This window comes from Odocoileus virginianus, unplaced genomic scaffold (assembly GCF_023699985.2).
Source record: "Odocoileus virginianus isolate 20LAN1187 ecotype Illinois unplaced genomic scaffold, Ovbor_1.2 Unplaced_Scaffold_15, whole genome shotgun sequence".
Classification (NCBI taxonomy): domain Eukaryota; kingdom Metazoa; phylum Chordata; class Mammalia; order Artiodactyla; family Cervidae; genus Odocoileus; species Odocoileus virginianus.
Window position 1 is genome coordinate 1468458 of NW_027224277.1, and position 17086 is coordinate 1485543.

General features: G+C 42.1%; 1 protein-coding gene across 1 annotated transcript in view; it reads right to left on the reverse strand.

Moving 5' to 3' along the window:
• The window catches only part of GLG1 (golgi glycoprotein 1), a 121468-nt gene that overhangs the window by 13003 nt on the left and 91379 nt on the right, over window positions 1-17086 (reverse strand). The window contains exons 8-18 of the mRNA XM_020889182.2: window positions 16321-16535; window positions 13949-14070; window positions 12365-12466; window positions 10427-10580; window positions 9321-9458; window positions 7073-7159; window positions 5758-5820; window positions 4922-5035; window positions 3986-4074; window positions 2948-3065; window positions 1272-1364 (exon numbers count right to left, since the gene is read on the reverse strand). Of these exons, the coding sequence (XP_020744841.1) occupies window positions 1272-1364; window positions 2948-3065; window positions 3986-4074; window positions 4922-5035; window positions 5758-5820; window positions 7073-7159; window positions 9321-9458; window positions 10427-10580; window positions 12365-12466; window positions 13949-14070; window positions 16321-16535 (1295 nt within the window). The remainder of the gene's footprint in view (window positions 1-1271; window positions 1365-2947; window positions 3066-3985; window positions 4075-4921; window positions 5036-5757; window positions 5821-7072; window positions 7160-9320; window positions 9459-10426; window positions 10581-12364; window positions 12467-13948; window positions 14071-16320; window positions 16536-17086) is intronic.

The window sequence follows — 17086 nt, forward strand, 5'->3', positions numbered from 1 at the left end:
TATGCACCTTGCCAAAAAAAAAAAAAAAAAGTTAAAAAAGAAGTTCTTTAGGCAGAAGGGAAAACATACAGGTCAAAACCTTGGATCTACATTAAGAAAGGAAGAAAAAAAAATGAAGGAAAAAAAATAAAATGATTTTTCTTATTTTTAGCTGATCTAACTGATAACAGCCTAGTAACAATGTATTGGGGAGATCATGGCATATGCATTATAAAATGAATAATGTCAAAAGGGATGGGTAGAAGGAACTGTGAGTGCTCTTTATTAAAATATTATTATTAAAATATATACATTAGGAAAAAAAGAAAAGAAATGACAAAATCCAACTGGTGGTCTCTCTGAAGAGCAGAACAGAAAGCCTAAAATGATAAATTATGAATCTGGGAAACAGAACTGAAGAACTACCTAAGTGTAGTATGGAGAGATCAAGGAAGGAAAAACGTGGAAGAAAAACGGACATGGAGGACAGCTCCAAATGTCTAACAGGAGTTCCAGAAGCAAGGATAAGAAAGGCAATTTTTGAAAGAACAATGTCTGAGAATTTCCTTGAAGTGAAGTAAGACATGAATTCTGAGACTGAGCCAACAAAGATAATAAAAACAAAAACCATATCTAAATATAGCACAGTGAAATTACAGATCATTAAAGATAAAGAGAAAACTCAGAGGTAGATTAACTACACAGAACAGACTGACATTGATCTTTGCATCGCCCACGCAGATACTAGAAGACGACAAAGCCATCATCTCTGAGGCTAAAGCACTGTGGCAATGCCACGAACTAGAAGAGGTAGATCTGACATCAGAAGAATATTAAAACAAAAACACTTCACTGCCTCTCATTCCTGATGATTCTGGCTAGGGCTCTGTTCTGTGATTTAGAGGGAAAAACAAAAAAACCTCCCATGGTGGTTCTTATGTGACGTCCAGTTAAGAACTTCTGTGCAACGGGATGAAATGAGAGAATAACTAATTTTGGAGGTGCAGAGTATTGGGAAAGCTATAGACAGGAGGAGGCATTGGAAGGATCACTGGGAGTTTACTAGGCAGGCAAGGTGGGGGAGGACAAGGTAACCAGAAAGAAGGAAGAGAATGAATCGGTGGCAAAGAGGAATGAAGGTGAGCAAAAGTACTCTGCTTGGGAAAAGTAGCCTGGTGTGGCTTAAGGGATGATCAGGCTGGACAGGATGGGACCTATACCACCAGCAGAAAATTATTAAAAAGATACCTTCATACTACTTTTACCATCAAAAATAAAAACCAAAAAGTTACCTGCGCATTTCCATACTGCACAGTGGAACAGTGGTTCTTGATGTCACCTTTGCAGGCTTCATACAGATCTGGTTCCAGGCGGATGTCCTCTGTCTGTATGAGAGAGCCAGCATGGGAAAGTGAGCTTACTCTATGCCGGTGAGATAAATGCTCTACACATTTGTCCACTGGGCCTTGTCTGGTGGCCATAACTGCTATTCAGTTAAGCAGCAGCAGAAGCCACTGCAATAATGGGAGGAGGAGGACTGGATTTCAGCTTGGCCACCATCTAGCTTCAAGGCCTTGGACTCTCTTTGCAAAATGAAATGCTACCATCCTACTCTGACCCCTTCACAGGACTGCTGTGAGACAAAATAAGGTAGTATGATGTGGAAACCACTCTGAAAGCTAAAATCATTATATGGAAGTAGGATTCTACTTTTATTCTTGTTATTTTACTGAAAGAGCCAGGTTCACATCTAGGGACCCAAAGTTTCTAATATAAAAGGATGCGCAGGCCAGTTCCACTTAAAACATAATTATCACTGAATCACTACCTCTATATGTGGAAACTTGGTCATGCAACTTTGGGGATACTGGTATTCTCTGGTGTTCATTACTAATTTTTGCTTAGACTGAGTCTTCTCAAGAAGACTCTAGAGTCCCTTGGACTGCAAGGAGATCAAACCAGTCAAGCCTCAAGGAAATCAGTCCTGAAAGATAATCAGTCCTGAATATTCACTGGAAGGACTGATGCTGAAGCTGAAACTCCAATACTTTGGCCACCTGATGCAAAGAACTGACTCACTGGAAAAGACCCTGATGCTGGGAAAGATTGAAGGCAGGAGGAGAAGGGGACAACAGAGGATGAGATGGTTGGATGGCATCACCGACTCGATGGACATGAGTTTGAGCAAGCTCTGGGAGTTGGTGATGGACAGGGAGGCCTGGCGTGCTGCAGTCCATGGGATCTCAAAGAGTCGGACACAACTGAGCGACTGAACTGAACTGAGGTGAAATAAATATGATTCAAAATATAAAACATAAAATTAATACATATTTTTAGCTGTCTTAACATGGCTTGGGCCTCACCTCAAAAATAAAGTGGAAGGTGTCCTCTCACAGTGTACACTGTGGGCGCCTTCCCAACACCCATGTCACCCTGATCATCAGTAAGCCCATCAGTGAGTGCCTCCCCTGATGGGGGACGGGGCACACATCTCAAACTACACAATCCAGTTGGAGAGGAGGGCCTCTGTTTCATGCAGGGTCAGTTTTCTCTTGTTCTGTTTTCCTGCTGGAAATGAATACTGGAGCAGGTGGCCGGGTGTTGTAGGCAGCCGTCGTGAGCCATGAGGGAAGCCAGCTTTAACAGTGAAACTGGTGCCCAAGGACAGCAGAGTGGAGAGGGAGACCTTAACCCTTGAGGACATTACTGATGCAATGATTGGCATCACATGCTCAAAGCTTGTCTTACAGCTGGGCTTCCAGTTACGTGTGGTAAAAAATACTTAATCATGTTAAAAAAAAAGGGAAATGAGAAGCTGTCCTCTGGTAAAACTTTAGCACGGCGCAGCTCTAAGTCTTAACCATCACGCTTGTCGCTAAAATCTTCCAATTTGCCCTTGCCCTTCACCCAGCTCTATAAACCCTGCCCTGTGGTTCCTGGGACCAGAGGCTGTGCTCCCAGGCATTACCATCTCCAGCTCCTCCACCCGCAGCTGCTTGCGGCACTTCAGGGACACCCTGTGTTCCTTGACTTCCTGGAGAGTGTCGTTGCGCACGGTGGTGCTCAGGCAGATCACCACGTCCACCCTGGGCAGAAAGAAGAGGCCTGAGCCGGGCTGGAGCCACACAAAAGAAGGCTGAGAACAGGGCTGGGGCAGGGCCACACCAGCCCTCCAGGGCCCAGATACCCCTTTACCATGTTCTGAATGACTTTCCTGTTACGTCTCACTCTGTTTTCAGAGCGCTCAATGCAGCAATTTGACTGTACACGTCACAAACACTGGGCTCCAGCCCAAATGCTGACAACATCCCCAGCTGGCTGGGGGGCCACAGAGGGGACGTGTGTGCAAGGACAGTTTAACGCTTGTTTTGTCAAATACATGTTACTAGAGAGGAATGCCACTCCACTCGCAACTCTGGACAGTGTCTCTGCTACACTGTGAAAACACACTCTGAAAAGGACAGAAACCTCAGCAAAACGGGAACCCGGTTTATCTGAGGGGGAACGTGTTCCAGAAATTCACTTCTGCAAAGAGCAGCATGGAAGAATTCGGGAAGCCATGCCATCAAGGCTCATCGTTCTCATTAGCACCGAGTTCTCAGATGAATACTTGTGTTTCTTTACTACTCTCTCACTCAGGGAAGGACCGCATGGCTTCCCTGAAGAGATGATGTAATGGGATGACGCCCGAGGCCATCAGCTAACCTCCTGTTCACACTGCAACCTGCTCATCTAAGTACACAAACCTGTATCTGCTTCAGCAGTTAGGCGGACTGAACATGGAAAAATTAAAGGTCTCTCCATTTCAGAACTACCACCAGGTGTGGCTCTCAGCTGCCACAGAGAGGCTATGTCTAGGCAACCCCGGGGTTCGGCCATAATACCAAAGGGGTGTGCAGGAGGTCAATCTCCCAGACAGCAGTCGGCCGCCTGACACCTTAGCTACTCATCCAGTAGCCAAGAGGGGCCGCAGGGAGGCAGAACAGATCAGTTAAAAGCCACATACTTCTTCTTTATGTTGGGGCAAAGTTTCAACACGTCCTCCTTGCAGGCCATTTTAAACTTGTAAGAGAACCGAAAATCCTTCATCTGCACCTGAATAAGGGGATGGAAAAGAAAGTCAGAAGCTCTGTGACAAGGCCTCACCCGCAGTGCTGCGTGTAACTGTGCTCATATGCTCTTTGCAGCAGCCTGCCTCCCGGCCGGCACTCTGCCTCCCTCAGGCTCCCTGGCTTGCTGCTGGGCGCATGCTGGGAAGCGTGATCTTCTGCTCCCAGGCACCCTGGCTTCCAGTCACAGACAGGTGGGGCCTCTCCCCCGAGGTCTCCCCGCGGCATGATGCCTCACTTCCTTGACACTTCCATTCAAACACCTCCTTCTCAAGTCCCTTTTTCTCCATCACCCTGCAGGCCTTATGCTGCTTTATTTTTCTTCACAAACTCAGCTGAAACTATATACTTATCAGTAAATGTCTTTTTGCATTTCTCTCACCAGAACGTACCCAGGTCACCAAGGGCAGGGTGTGTCTATTCTTCCCCATCTCCCAGTGCCTACAGTCCAGAGGCCCTGAGAACCACTCGGGGAAGCAGTCGGGGAGGCGAGTGCCCCAAGAAGAGGTCAGTTTTTCAAAGATGACTCAATTTCATCCTCCTGGGAAGGATGTGCTTGCTTTATTAGAAATACTTCACTTAGGCCTGGGGTAACTACGAAGACTATGGTTTAATCTTCTTATTCAAATGCCAGACCTGGGTAGCATGGTTTAAAAGAAAGAAAGGCTTAGATCCTAGTGTACTGATACCCATCTGAGCTGCTGCACTAAACGGGTATTTGGAAAAAATGATTTTTCACTGAAGAGGTGCTCTGATGTCCTGAAAGAGGAAAGGGGAACAGGTTCAACAGCCTAATCGTTGGAGACAAGAAGGACGTGCTAGGCACTACTGACCAGCTGGAAGTGGGTGACTCCGACGGCGCACTTCTCATTCATATCCTTCTGGTGTTTGTTCTGAATCAGACACTCCATCAGGTCCCCAGAGTCTATCTGGTTATCTGCCACATCCTGGGGAAGGCAGTGCATACTTAACACTTCATTTGTAACCATTCCTGAACAAACCCTGCATCCCAGCCCATGAAAAAATGCAAATGAGACTGATTCTAGAGCCATTACAAATAAGGCACATCAGAAATTATGTCCAAATAAGCCTGAGAAATGATGAAGGACCAACGTTCAGTGAAATAAAATTTACACAGCAAGTTGCCCTGCATGAAGCTCTAATAAAAACGTGTACTGTGCAGCTCTTCTAAGTCCTTTCCTTATATGGAGTGGGCAGCAGGCTTGGAGATAACATCCAACATTGTTGGATTTACTCCCACAATTTAGGTAGTTCAGTGAGTCATAAAGTAACAGAATTCCCTCAACATCAGGTAGAAGGAGATAGCTGAAAGGGGACAGACACCCTGCTGTTAACAAATCTTGGTTGTATGTATTGAAGGCAACTCAGTCCTGCTAATGGGGTTCCCCTTTCCCCTTTCCTTACAAAGGGCATCTTGGCCAAGTGCTGCCAATCACCTATCTGGTCATCCATGAGGGGTAAGCAAATAGGGCTTCCCCGAATGGTGGACCCCTCCTAACTTCTCCTGATGTTGTTTACATTTTCAACTTTAACTTGTTAAAGTTGGTTATCACTCAGAAACAATGTGGGCATTTTGAGTCCAACACATGTGGGGGCCAGAGCCCCAGTGAAATTGGTTCTAACCCGTGTTCCTCCAGACATCACTTACGTGGCAAAAGTTCTGAATGATGGGCTCACAGGCTCTCATCAGCAAGGCTTCTATTTGAATATCCTGTAGAAAATTAAAACATTAGTAATTCTGCTTTAGAAAGAGCCAGGGGTGGGGGAAGGAGCCATTTCTTTCTCTGCATCAGTATCATCTGACGGGTAAGTAACCCAGTAAGTATATTTGGGAACTTTTCCAGCATTTCAGTGAGAGAGCCTCAGCGTGAACAGAACAGAGTTCTATGCTCCTCCTCTAACGCTCCTTCATGACACTTTGGAAGGTGAGTTTTCCAGAGGCAGATTCCCCTTGCGCTTCCAGAGGCAGGATTAGAACAGTGGGGAGAAAAAAAGAATTTACAAATAATGCTAGAATATGTAAAGCCTTTGGAGTTTCTCCCCAGAGCCAAGTAGTTCAAAATGAAAACAGGAGTAACTGACATCGATCACCCCGTCATCAGACCAGACGACAAACTGCTGCCTCCTGGGAACACGTGCTAACCGCCTTCAAGGGAAGTAACGGCTGTGCAGCGTCAGCTGCTGAAATAACTTGTCCTTTAAAGAGCGGCAGGCCCCAGATCGTCCTCATTAGCCCACAAAGACGATGAGGATGAGACAGGAGCTGACAGCAGATAAAAGAAGGCAGCACGCTTTTGAAAAATAGAAGCGAGAAAAAAAAGACCCTGAGAAATATAATTTTATATATGCAAATTCTGACAACTTAAATAGTTCTAAAAGGCTAATAAACAAAACAGCAACTCCCCGTTTCCCTGATGTCAGACCCTACAAAACAACTTAAGCATCTTTAACTGCCTCCCCTTCAATGATAATCTCCGTATTTTGAAATAGTATGCCTACGCTTAGAAGGTTTTTTAAATCTCACTTCTTGTATTTTAGGGGGTTTTAGGATGGAACAAAGAAAAACACATGTAATCAATCTTCCATGTTTAACTGCAAATCCGAGGCTTTTATTTCAGTGAACACACATTACCAAATGATCTAACTGAAACAACCAAAGGATGACAGAATAGGAGTGCCTGGGCTATCCTTGAATGTGACTGATACTGGTTTAGTCACTGTGTTAATTCTGACTTATGAAGCAGATCAAAGGGCTAAATGCTGAAGAAATGAGGAAAGGGGCTCAGGAAGCGTCACAATACTCTTCTTGATAAAGCAAGCAGACAATCTGACAAGGCTGCTTTTGTTCTACAGAGAAGCTGCTCTCTCAACAGTCCAGAAACAGCAGAACTGTTTCTAGAAACAGAAGGAAACCAAGGCTGCTGACAGGGCACTTTTCCTTCTACAAGTTGCAAACTGCTCACCTCGGATTCTAATTCAGTGAGGTTGCCGACTATATCTCTGCACTCCACAGCTAAGTCATCGAGATGATCCTGGAGGCATTCAAGCTCCTGCCAATAAAAAGGCGATCTCTTAGCATTTGTTAATTATATCAGTGATCAAGGGGAGATGAGATACCTTCCTTTTCAGAGGTCTTTTCTTTTTAAAATGACTTCACTGAACAAAATGCTAAGGCTTTGATTCCCCAAACTGGGATTGTTGAAAAGATAATGAATGATCTGATGTATCAGGGTGGTTAAGAGGGTCAAAGGGGTACAGCAACCATGCAAATCACTCAGAAGGCCAAACTGGTAAGTCCACAGAGAATCAACATTCAGGTGTTCTCAGAGTCTGAGGATCTTACAGGCAGGCCTTCAACCCATTCTGTCAACACCCTGCTAATCTGTATTTTCATGATAATCGCTGGACAAAATATTCAGTGAAAGATGTGGCATATTTTAAGACTCTTCATGGGCAAAGCAGGCTGGGGACACAGGGTCTAAAACACAGTAGAAAATGAATAGCTCCTGCAAATCAAATCTGGGATTCTAACCCTTGCCCGCATAAAAGGATCCTCTGAGGGTACCTGCACAACAGGTGAGCACACTAGAGCTTGAGTATCTAAAAGCCATTTCACCTGGGCTTTGGAAACTGAGCTGGAGCTACCTTGTAACATCAGTCTATTATTAAACCTAGAGGTTTTAAGTTTTACATTTAGCCTACTTTCCCAAAGCACATGAACAGCTATTTCTCAGCAAAGGGCTCTGTTAAAGGATCAAGTTTAACTTCCTGACTATTCTGCAAGAATCTGTTTTGGAATCAGAATGGAAAGGGAGGAGAAGGACTGCAGGAATGCAGGAATTATACAAGAGTCAGAAAGGGAGTGGAGGGGCGGGGGACCCTAAAGGAAAATGCATAAAACTTTTGGGAGTAGATAAGTGGCTAAGGGGAAAATCCCATTTGTGAACTCACTTCCTAAGTTTAGCTCCACAGTCATGGGCTGTAATGTGGTACAGCTTTCTCACCGTTCCTTTACAGAGGGTAAGAAAGGAGACTGTTTCGTGGGATTCCATATGACCATATCCCTGCTTCAGTAGAGGGAGGCAGCAGAAAGCTAAATTATATGGCATTTTCTAACAATAAACTCGACAGAACTACAGTAGGCCCAGGAAACAGACGGCCAAAAATGATATTCCCAGGCCAACAGATCTGAGTAGGCATTATGTTGCTTGTAAAAAATGTCCAATTCCTGCACATGTGACTTTTTATTAATTTAATCCCAGAGGGTGTTTTGGAGTGGTACAAATGGAACTGTTCATGCCTCGTTCTAGTATTAATGGGGCTTTAAACCAGTAGCTGTTCCTCACAGCTTGGTTCCTTCACCTTGAGATATAAGATAAGCAATCTTCCCACTTAATTTGCTGGAATGCAGTAACATATCTTACATATCTTCTTTTTTTTTAACTAGGCACAAAATCCTAACAAGCCACTTACAGCACGCACCTGATTCTTGGGACTAGTCCTTTTCTACACTTTCCCGAAGAGGTTATAATAAAATGTAACAAATGCCTGGCTAGGGTTATGAGCTCTGAGCAAGAAAGTCAATACACTTCATTTCTCTATACATCAACTGTATCAATTACTAAGTGGGAAATATAATTCCATTCCTACATCTCTTTTAGATCTGTGGTAGGGCAAGCACATACACTATTCATGCATATCAGTATTTACATATCAGTGTACATGTTTATATCTTGCCTTCCCTCAAAAGGACTTATAAAAGTAAGAAAAAAAAGGCAAGATAAAATAAATTAAAAATGAGTAAAAAAAAAAAAAAAAAAAAAAGGAAACTTTAAGGAAAGTGGAATGAAGCCAGTAGCAAGTCAGTACATAAAATGCCTACAACAAAATCTTATACGCTTGCTAAAGGCAGGCTGTATCTTTGGCTTAAGGCTTTTTAAGAGGCAACATGAGGAGAGAAAACAATCAGTTATAAAATGTAATAACCGTAACACTGAACCAAACTAACTGCTTAGGAGAAGTACAATCACATAGACCAAAGAGAACCTTTTCCTCAGGACTTCTCACAGACAGAACAATGACTGACATAACGCAGCCCGTCTGAGAAGCTGCTGGAGATTAATCCTATGGTGCTTGCAGCCTCCATACAATGTCACCGTGAACAGCATCACTACTGTCCCCACAGGGTAAGCAGGCAGCTCCACCACCTACCTGTCCAGCCTCTGTTTTTTCACTGCACCACTTTCCCAGATCAATCAGGCACTTGTCTTGGAGGGCGGGATCCAACTTAACATCCATGGCACGCTGGTGGAGGATCCTCTGGACTTCAGCTCGGCATTCCCTTGAGAGCTGTATGAGAAATAAGAAGCAAAATACTAACCAAATGACATGAGATACAGAAAATCTATCATCAGAAAACTGATGTAACTTTACAGTTATTTGAACCAAACTTTGTATCTCATCTCTTCCAAAAGAAAAAGTAAATGTTCTAGGAGGCTTCTAAACACCTTTACCTCTTGGAATGTGATGCTACATTCAGCATTTTCTAAAATACTGTATGAAACACTCTCCTTTTCTCAGAGGATCCTGATAAAAGTGAGCTAGGACCAAATCACTACACTGGACACATGAAACTAATACAATATTGTAAGCCATATGTCAATTAAAATGCGAACTGGATTTGTCTGGATAAGGTAGAGAGTTTTTTTGTTTAGCTAAATTAATGTGCCACTACCATATGAACACAGACTAGAATGCTGGTCCTGATTTAAGACAGAATAAACAGTATGGGACCAGCAGGCAGCAAATGTTGTCAAGCATACACAAATATCCCAACAAGAGGCAGCACTTGTTGCTGCCTCAAAGGGCAGAGGAATACCAAGAGTCGGGGGAAGAGGCTGCAGCCCCCTAGTGCACTGCTGGAGAGGCCTCATCAATACAGGCATTACGGGTCCTGCCACCAAGAGCAGACGCCTAACAGCCCTTTATGTCTTGGCTAGGAGCTTATAATGGGTCTTTAAAGCTACATAAAGTTAGGGTAGCAGCATCTGTCTACTCGTCTATTTAGATTTTGGTAACATAAAGAAAAATTGGAAATGTCCTCTCATTTTGTTAAAAACATAAAATCAGATGGAAAGAAGCTGGTAGAACAACTCTATGTATACTCACTGCATAAAGAACCTTCAAGTAATAAAGTAACCCTCCTCGCCAGACACACTAACAGTTGTCTTAGGAGGAACAAGAATCACAACAGTTTGTAGCAAACGAATTAAACAAAGGACCAACAGGAAGAAATGAAGTCAGTATCCAGTGCATACCCTCCTGCCCTGCTCCTCAGTGCGGTAGGCGTGGCGGTATAAGCAGGAGAACACAGCTCCGGGAGGCATAAGTTCACTGGTCTCATTCCAACCGTGGGTGTGGCAAAGACGCGATGCATCTCCCTGGCACTTGCGGTACAAGACAGGGTCCAGCCTGTAAGGTTAAGAGTTAAGAGACAATTACTCTTACTGTACCTTTCCTCCCAATGACATGCTAAGGGGTTTTGCAAGGTGCTTGTCTGTATACCGGTCGACAATCCCTTCTAGGGTAATGGAGACAGCAGGTAAGCACAAGTATATTTCTGAATTCTGTTCTTCAAGAACACACAGTAGTCAATCTGGAGAAGTTTAATCCTTAAAACAGAAGATTTTAAGTTCTACCTCAAAGATGGTATCTTGCAGTGTAAGGCACACAACATTACAATAACAGACTCGGCATTAATATGCCCTGGCTGAAAATCGACAACAAGGGTTGTAGCTATCACCAGGCAATTTGCAACTTTTCCTTATCATTTTATTCCAAGTGTGAGTATAATTCAATCCTACTCGCTATGCTAGATTCATTAAGATCAGAAAAGGACAAGATAAATAATCTACTCAAATTCCCTTCTAGCAGTTTTCCATGCAAGGTAAGGCAGTTGCATTCTTAGTTTACCTGGACATGCTTATCAATTTAAAAAACTTTTCTGACAGTTAATTTTGATTCTGGAGACAGTGGGTTAGGTGATGAGCCAGCTGCATTTCCAAATCAGACAGTGGATATTTCATTCTATCTACACAATAATGTCAAATTTGAGGGAGGGCTACTTAATGGGAGGAAAAAGGCTACTATTTAACCAGCAGCTTTAAAGACTGTGAAGCATGGGGTGGGAGGTGGGAGGGAGGTTCAAGAGGGAGGGGACATACATATACCTATGGCTGATTCATGTTGATATATGGCAGAAACCAACACAATATTGTAAAGCAATTATCCTCCAATTAAAAATATAAAGACTGTGAAGCATCTTTTGATCATGGATGAAGGAATTACAGAAGAGAAAAAAACCAAAAGGCATTAGAAACCAAAACCCTAAGATATAATTTTTAAGGTAATAGACTCAGTAAGCTCTTTGCTATTTCAGTTTAGACAGCATGAGTAAGCATGGGAAATTTCCACCCCACTTTCTGAAGTCCTTTCAGGGGCTAACCTGAGGAAACAGAAACACACTGGGTCTTCAAATAATATCTTTTCAGTAAAGTATGCGGGTAAAACATATGTTATTCACCAGAAAAAAAATAAAAATGACCAAAGCACAGCAGCTAAAAACAACTGAATCAGGAAGCAGCTCAACTCGGGGGGCAGGAGGAACAGCCTGGTCCAGAGGAGGGAAGGGAAAACAAGGTGCGCCAAGAGTGAGAGACTGTAGCCAACACAACAGTTATTCTGACCCGAGAGTCTTCTAGTTCATTGACCTCCCTCCCCCCTTTTCTAACAGGATGAGAAGAGAATCAAGTTGTCATTTATTGATAAGAGCTTCTTAAGATAGAATAAATTCAATAACATTGAATTAGTCACAGGAATAAAGTAAAATCCCACACCTAAGACAAATCAATAAAAATTAAAAATCACTATTGTCTTCTTAGAGACGTATTTGAAGATGCTTCCGCTGCCCCACAGGTGCCCAAGTTCTTTCCAGAAGGAGTCTGTGATATCAGAACACCTGACCCTGACTGCCAATGTAGTAACTGATGGGGACACGGGGACGCCTGCAGGGGCTGTCTCTGCCTTTAGAGACTGTTCTGAAAGCAAGAGAGGTTTTTCTGGAGATCAGAGTGCCAGCTATCCCATAACTTAACAAAAACAAATTACTAGTGATTATTTTAAAAAAATATGAAGGATAGTGACTATCCAGGAGAACAGGCAGAGGCTTATACTTATTATGGCTTCAGAATACTCACTTCCAGTCTCGGGAGATGAAATACTGCAGCTCTAAGAGACGATGTTCACAATCTTCCACCATTTTCTCTGTGTATAAATGTTCCATCAGGCACGAGAGGATCCTGGGCAGCAAACAGGGGTGAAATTGGAATGAGGGACAGTTCTGGCTCAGAACTCTCGCACTAATACTTCCTTGTCTGCAGAAAAAGCCACTCAGCTATTTTCCTAGGCAATCAGGAACTTACTTTTCCAAGAATCACTCAAATTAACTCAACCTAACCGTGACTCTGCCTTCTATCAACTTCAGAGCCACTTAGCACTGAGGACTCAGCTTATACAAGATCTGTGTGCATCTGCTTTACAATTAGCTGTTTATCATGAGAAACTTCCAACCACACAAGAGTAGAGAATCATATTATATCCATCTTCCCCTCCCATAGCTTTATCAATCTATGGCCAAGTTTGTTTTAACCCTATACCTCCTTAGATGATATTTTGAAGTAAATCCCGGATACCCTATCATTTCACTTGTAAATACTTCAGCATGTTTCTCTATAATATGGAAACATAATACCTTTATCCATCAAAGAAATTACTTAAAAAATCCTTAATATAATGAAATATCCTGTCAGCTTTCAAATTTTTCCAATTGTCTCATGCCTTTTCACAGGTCTGTTCAAATCAGGACCCAGAAAAGGTCTACATCCTGCCTTTAATTGACAGTATCTTAAATCTATTTTATCTATAGGTGTTCCCGCCTCCCTCCCTCCCCGCTGCCTCCTTAACAGTTGACAGAGTTATTTTCCTATTGGTAAATAGTCAGTCTTAACAGTGTTTGTCTACTCCCTCCAACCTCCTTCCTTAAGGAGGAAGACCTTTCTCCAACATCTTACCCCAGCATGAACAGCTGGAGGGTATGCATAGCAGAATGATGAGAAACATGGACTGCATTTGTTTCACACAGTTGGGTACTGCCGGTTGCAGGCTATAAAGATTTTTGCACAATGGGAAACCTGTTCTTTCTTGCAACCTGGTTTTAAGACCTGTTTGCATATCATACTGAATAAAAACAATATGTGAAACTCCAATGATTTATCATAGCACTTTACAGCTTTCCTAGATCTTGGATACAACTTCAGAGTTCATTGTGTCCACAGTGAACCCTTCCTCCCACAACATTTTGTGTTTTATTTCAAGTAAAATTAATTACTCTCTAATAATTGTCAAGAAGCCAACAAATATGAGTCAATGTACAAATGGAATGAAAAGTATACGGCCAAACAAAGCATGTGTCATTTTATCCTGAGAGTTCCTCTTTTATCTGACCATTAAGCAGAATGATTTGGTGACCTAATGTCTAAGACTATATGTTCTCAGTCACTGTCAACAGACATCATGACAAAGCTAGGGCGAGGTTCTCCACATCACAGGTGAGGCAGAGCCCAGGTCTCAGCCCCAGTACCAGTCTTAACAAAAGCTGGTATGTGTTCCTGTTTAGTGAGGTTTCAGCTGTTGAACCATCCGAAAGTCATTTGAGGATATGTTCCCCATGTTGTGCTGCCAGATATAATATGTGGATAAATACCACAAATAAAATAACCTACATTGGGTCTCCGGATCTTATGTGTTTGCAGGCTGTCTGTATTACAGATTCACAAGCTTCATTCAAAGCTCTATCAATGCGGTAATCTGCACCAGGGTCAGTCTCCTGAATCAGTGTTTGAAGCTGGATTGAAAAAAAAACAGCAAGAAGGAAGAAAGAAAGTCACTTATACATCGAGGGTGAGCAGTGTCGTATCTTTAATCAGTTCTCAGTATGGTATATCACAATGTACACTTAACAAAGTACTACGATTGTCACTAGACAAGCTCAACAGCTCTGGTCAAATATGTTGCAACTGGTTCCTCTACTTTGCAGGATTATAACTCATTGTAGGGATACCTTGCCTACCTGCATGAACAATCCCTGGATATTTGCAAAACAAAAGAACCTTACAATATAAAAACTGCCCCTTTCCTCACATCTGTTAATCAAATTATCGTAAATTTAATATTCAGTGCCAAGCTGAGTGGAGAAGAGTAAACAGAAGATATTTCCAGTTAGAGATCTGATTTGGTCTTAAAAATCTAGAATTTGAATTTTGCTGCAAAGACACTGGTACAAAACAAGTATACTCTGGTTCATTAAAAGATTTCAGTTATAAGAAATATGATTTATAGAAAATAAAAATATAATATTACTTATAATTTCCTATTTTTTCTCAACTTTTTTTTATATACCCAAGAGATAAACCAGAGCTTGTCTATCACAAGTATACAGAAAAATACTTGTCATTATGCAGCCGAAAATGAGAATATATTCTTTAACATTTACTTCTGCTTCCAACCTTTGTCATAAAATAAAGTGAAAGCATGAGAAGATGTGCCTCAGATTCTTTTTTTCCCTGTCTTTGAGGAGAAAGCAACTGGGGCACAGAAGAAAAAGCTCTAAATTAGGGATGAGAAAACCTGAGTTCTATTAATAGTCTGGCACTGCCAGATATTAGCTTTGAGAACAAAGGCAAGTTGATTAACCTCTAAGTTTCAGTTTTTTTAAACTGTGGAGGATTATAACAAAGAATAATATATAGAAGGTTGTGTAAGCTGCAAAGCTTTTTACAGATTAAAAATAATCATTATTACTACAGATGGGCAGCAGATGGTGCTTTGGGGTGGAAATCTTAAATAACACAAAGCAAATTTGAAAACTACAATCCTTCTGCTTGGGGCTCCCTTTGTTCCAAGTTAAAGAATTGGAGACCTTTTTGTGTCATGGATTTAGCCTCTGTAGGAGCCTTCTCTAATCCTCATACATTTCACCTACAGTCTTACAGAGGCTCATACGAAAGCACTGACCCCATCACATATTTGATCAGAGAACAAAGATCAAAAGAAAATGAAAAAAGAAAAATCCCAAATCTGTCTATTCTCAAAGAAGTCAACAAACAAGATGAGAGAAATAGGAAAAATTTCCAGTTTCCTGGGATGGAAGTTATTTATACCAATTCTTTGTGGCAATTTGAAGAAGCTACAAAATGCAGTGGTTGGTCAGTAGGAAGATTATTACTACTGTCAAATGACTATCAATTTTATTTATGATGTTTGCTGATGAAGACCAAAATATTTACATCTTTTTTTGAGAGACTGTTATTAAGCATCATGCAAGTCTGGAAGTTTCTCTAAGAACTGTATCAATTAAATATCCATGACTGACAGGCCAACTCTGAGCATTCTCAGTGCATGCACCAGACTGCAGGTTCTAAAAGATGACAGTGAATGCCCGACAGAACAGGAGGTTAACAGCTCAAGGGATCACCACCACACCGGAATCCAGTGACAGCAGTGGGGGATGTCAACACTAAGAACGTGAATGGTTATGTGATTATATACCTATTCCTTCTCTGACTGGTTAGAAAAACCCGAGAAAATGCTTCCAAAAAATGATTAGTCTAGAGGACAAACAGCAGTCTCTTTGGTCTAAGAGAGACTGGGCCCAGACTTGTTCAGTCATAGCTGAAAAGAATTTAAGTTCATGTTCACAGAGTATCTGGAAGAGTATATACTCATTAACAATTATTCTGAAGCTTCACAGTTTGTTAACATATCACTAAATCAAAGCCACCAAGCAGAAAACAAAGAAACTTAATGGTCAACCACAGACAAGTGTGGAAGACTACTGTACCAAGGAAGGAGACTTTGAGAAAGAAATTACTGCAGAACATCCCTCCATCTGACTGAGGATAGATAATGAAAGCAGACAACTAAGAACATTTTTTTCCCCTTTAGATCATCTATCTTCAGTTTTTGACTAGTTCTTAATACCTAAAGTTCACTGTGATGACACAGATGATCCGGATAAATTAGCTCAGGAAGAAGAGGTTCCTCAGCTGATAAAATGTTTTAACATCAAAAACAGCAGTAGAAAATGGGTCCTTACCGCTTGCTGGCAGTTCATTCCAAGGTTCCCTTTCTCCCCCCGAACCACTTTCATCAGACAGTGCAGGGTTCGCCCTTTCCGATGCAATCCAGAGCAGTGGTGCTCAATCTCCCCTCGACAGCTCAGGATGATCTCAGGGCTCAGAGAGAAGTCTTCCATCAGCATGCGGCGGTAATCTAACATCTCCCCCTGGCACTCGCTGCTCACCTGTCGCCCTGTGAGGAGGCAAGTCACAGCATCATGGACATCAGGATCAGAGACTACTACACATGAGAAGTACAAGTTTACCCCTTGACTACAATACATAGTCATGCTATCATCCAGACTGAAAAGCTGAGAATTCAGCAAAAGCTTTATCAGCATAAAACTCCAAAGACCAGGGTTTACCTTGTCAGTGTTCTGTCTTACACAGATTTATACTACTGAACTAATAATGCATGTGTTTTGCCAACAGAAGTCTTATCAATATAAGATAACTACTAGGGTGAAAATGAAAGCCAGGAAAATCCCTGGCTTACAGCTTGTAAGCTTGTGGAAGAAACTTCACTTCAGATACTCACTACGGCTCCCCAACTCTTCCTTAGCTGTCAACGCCATCTGCAAAAACTTATTTAAAAAAAAACAAAAACAAAAACAATTTTACTGAGGTATGCTGCCATGCTGTGCCCAGTCACGTCTGACTCTGCGACCCCATGGACTGTAGTCCACCAGGCTCCTCTGTCCATGGAATTCTCCAGGCAAGAATTCTGGAGTGGGTTGCCATTTC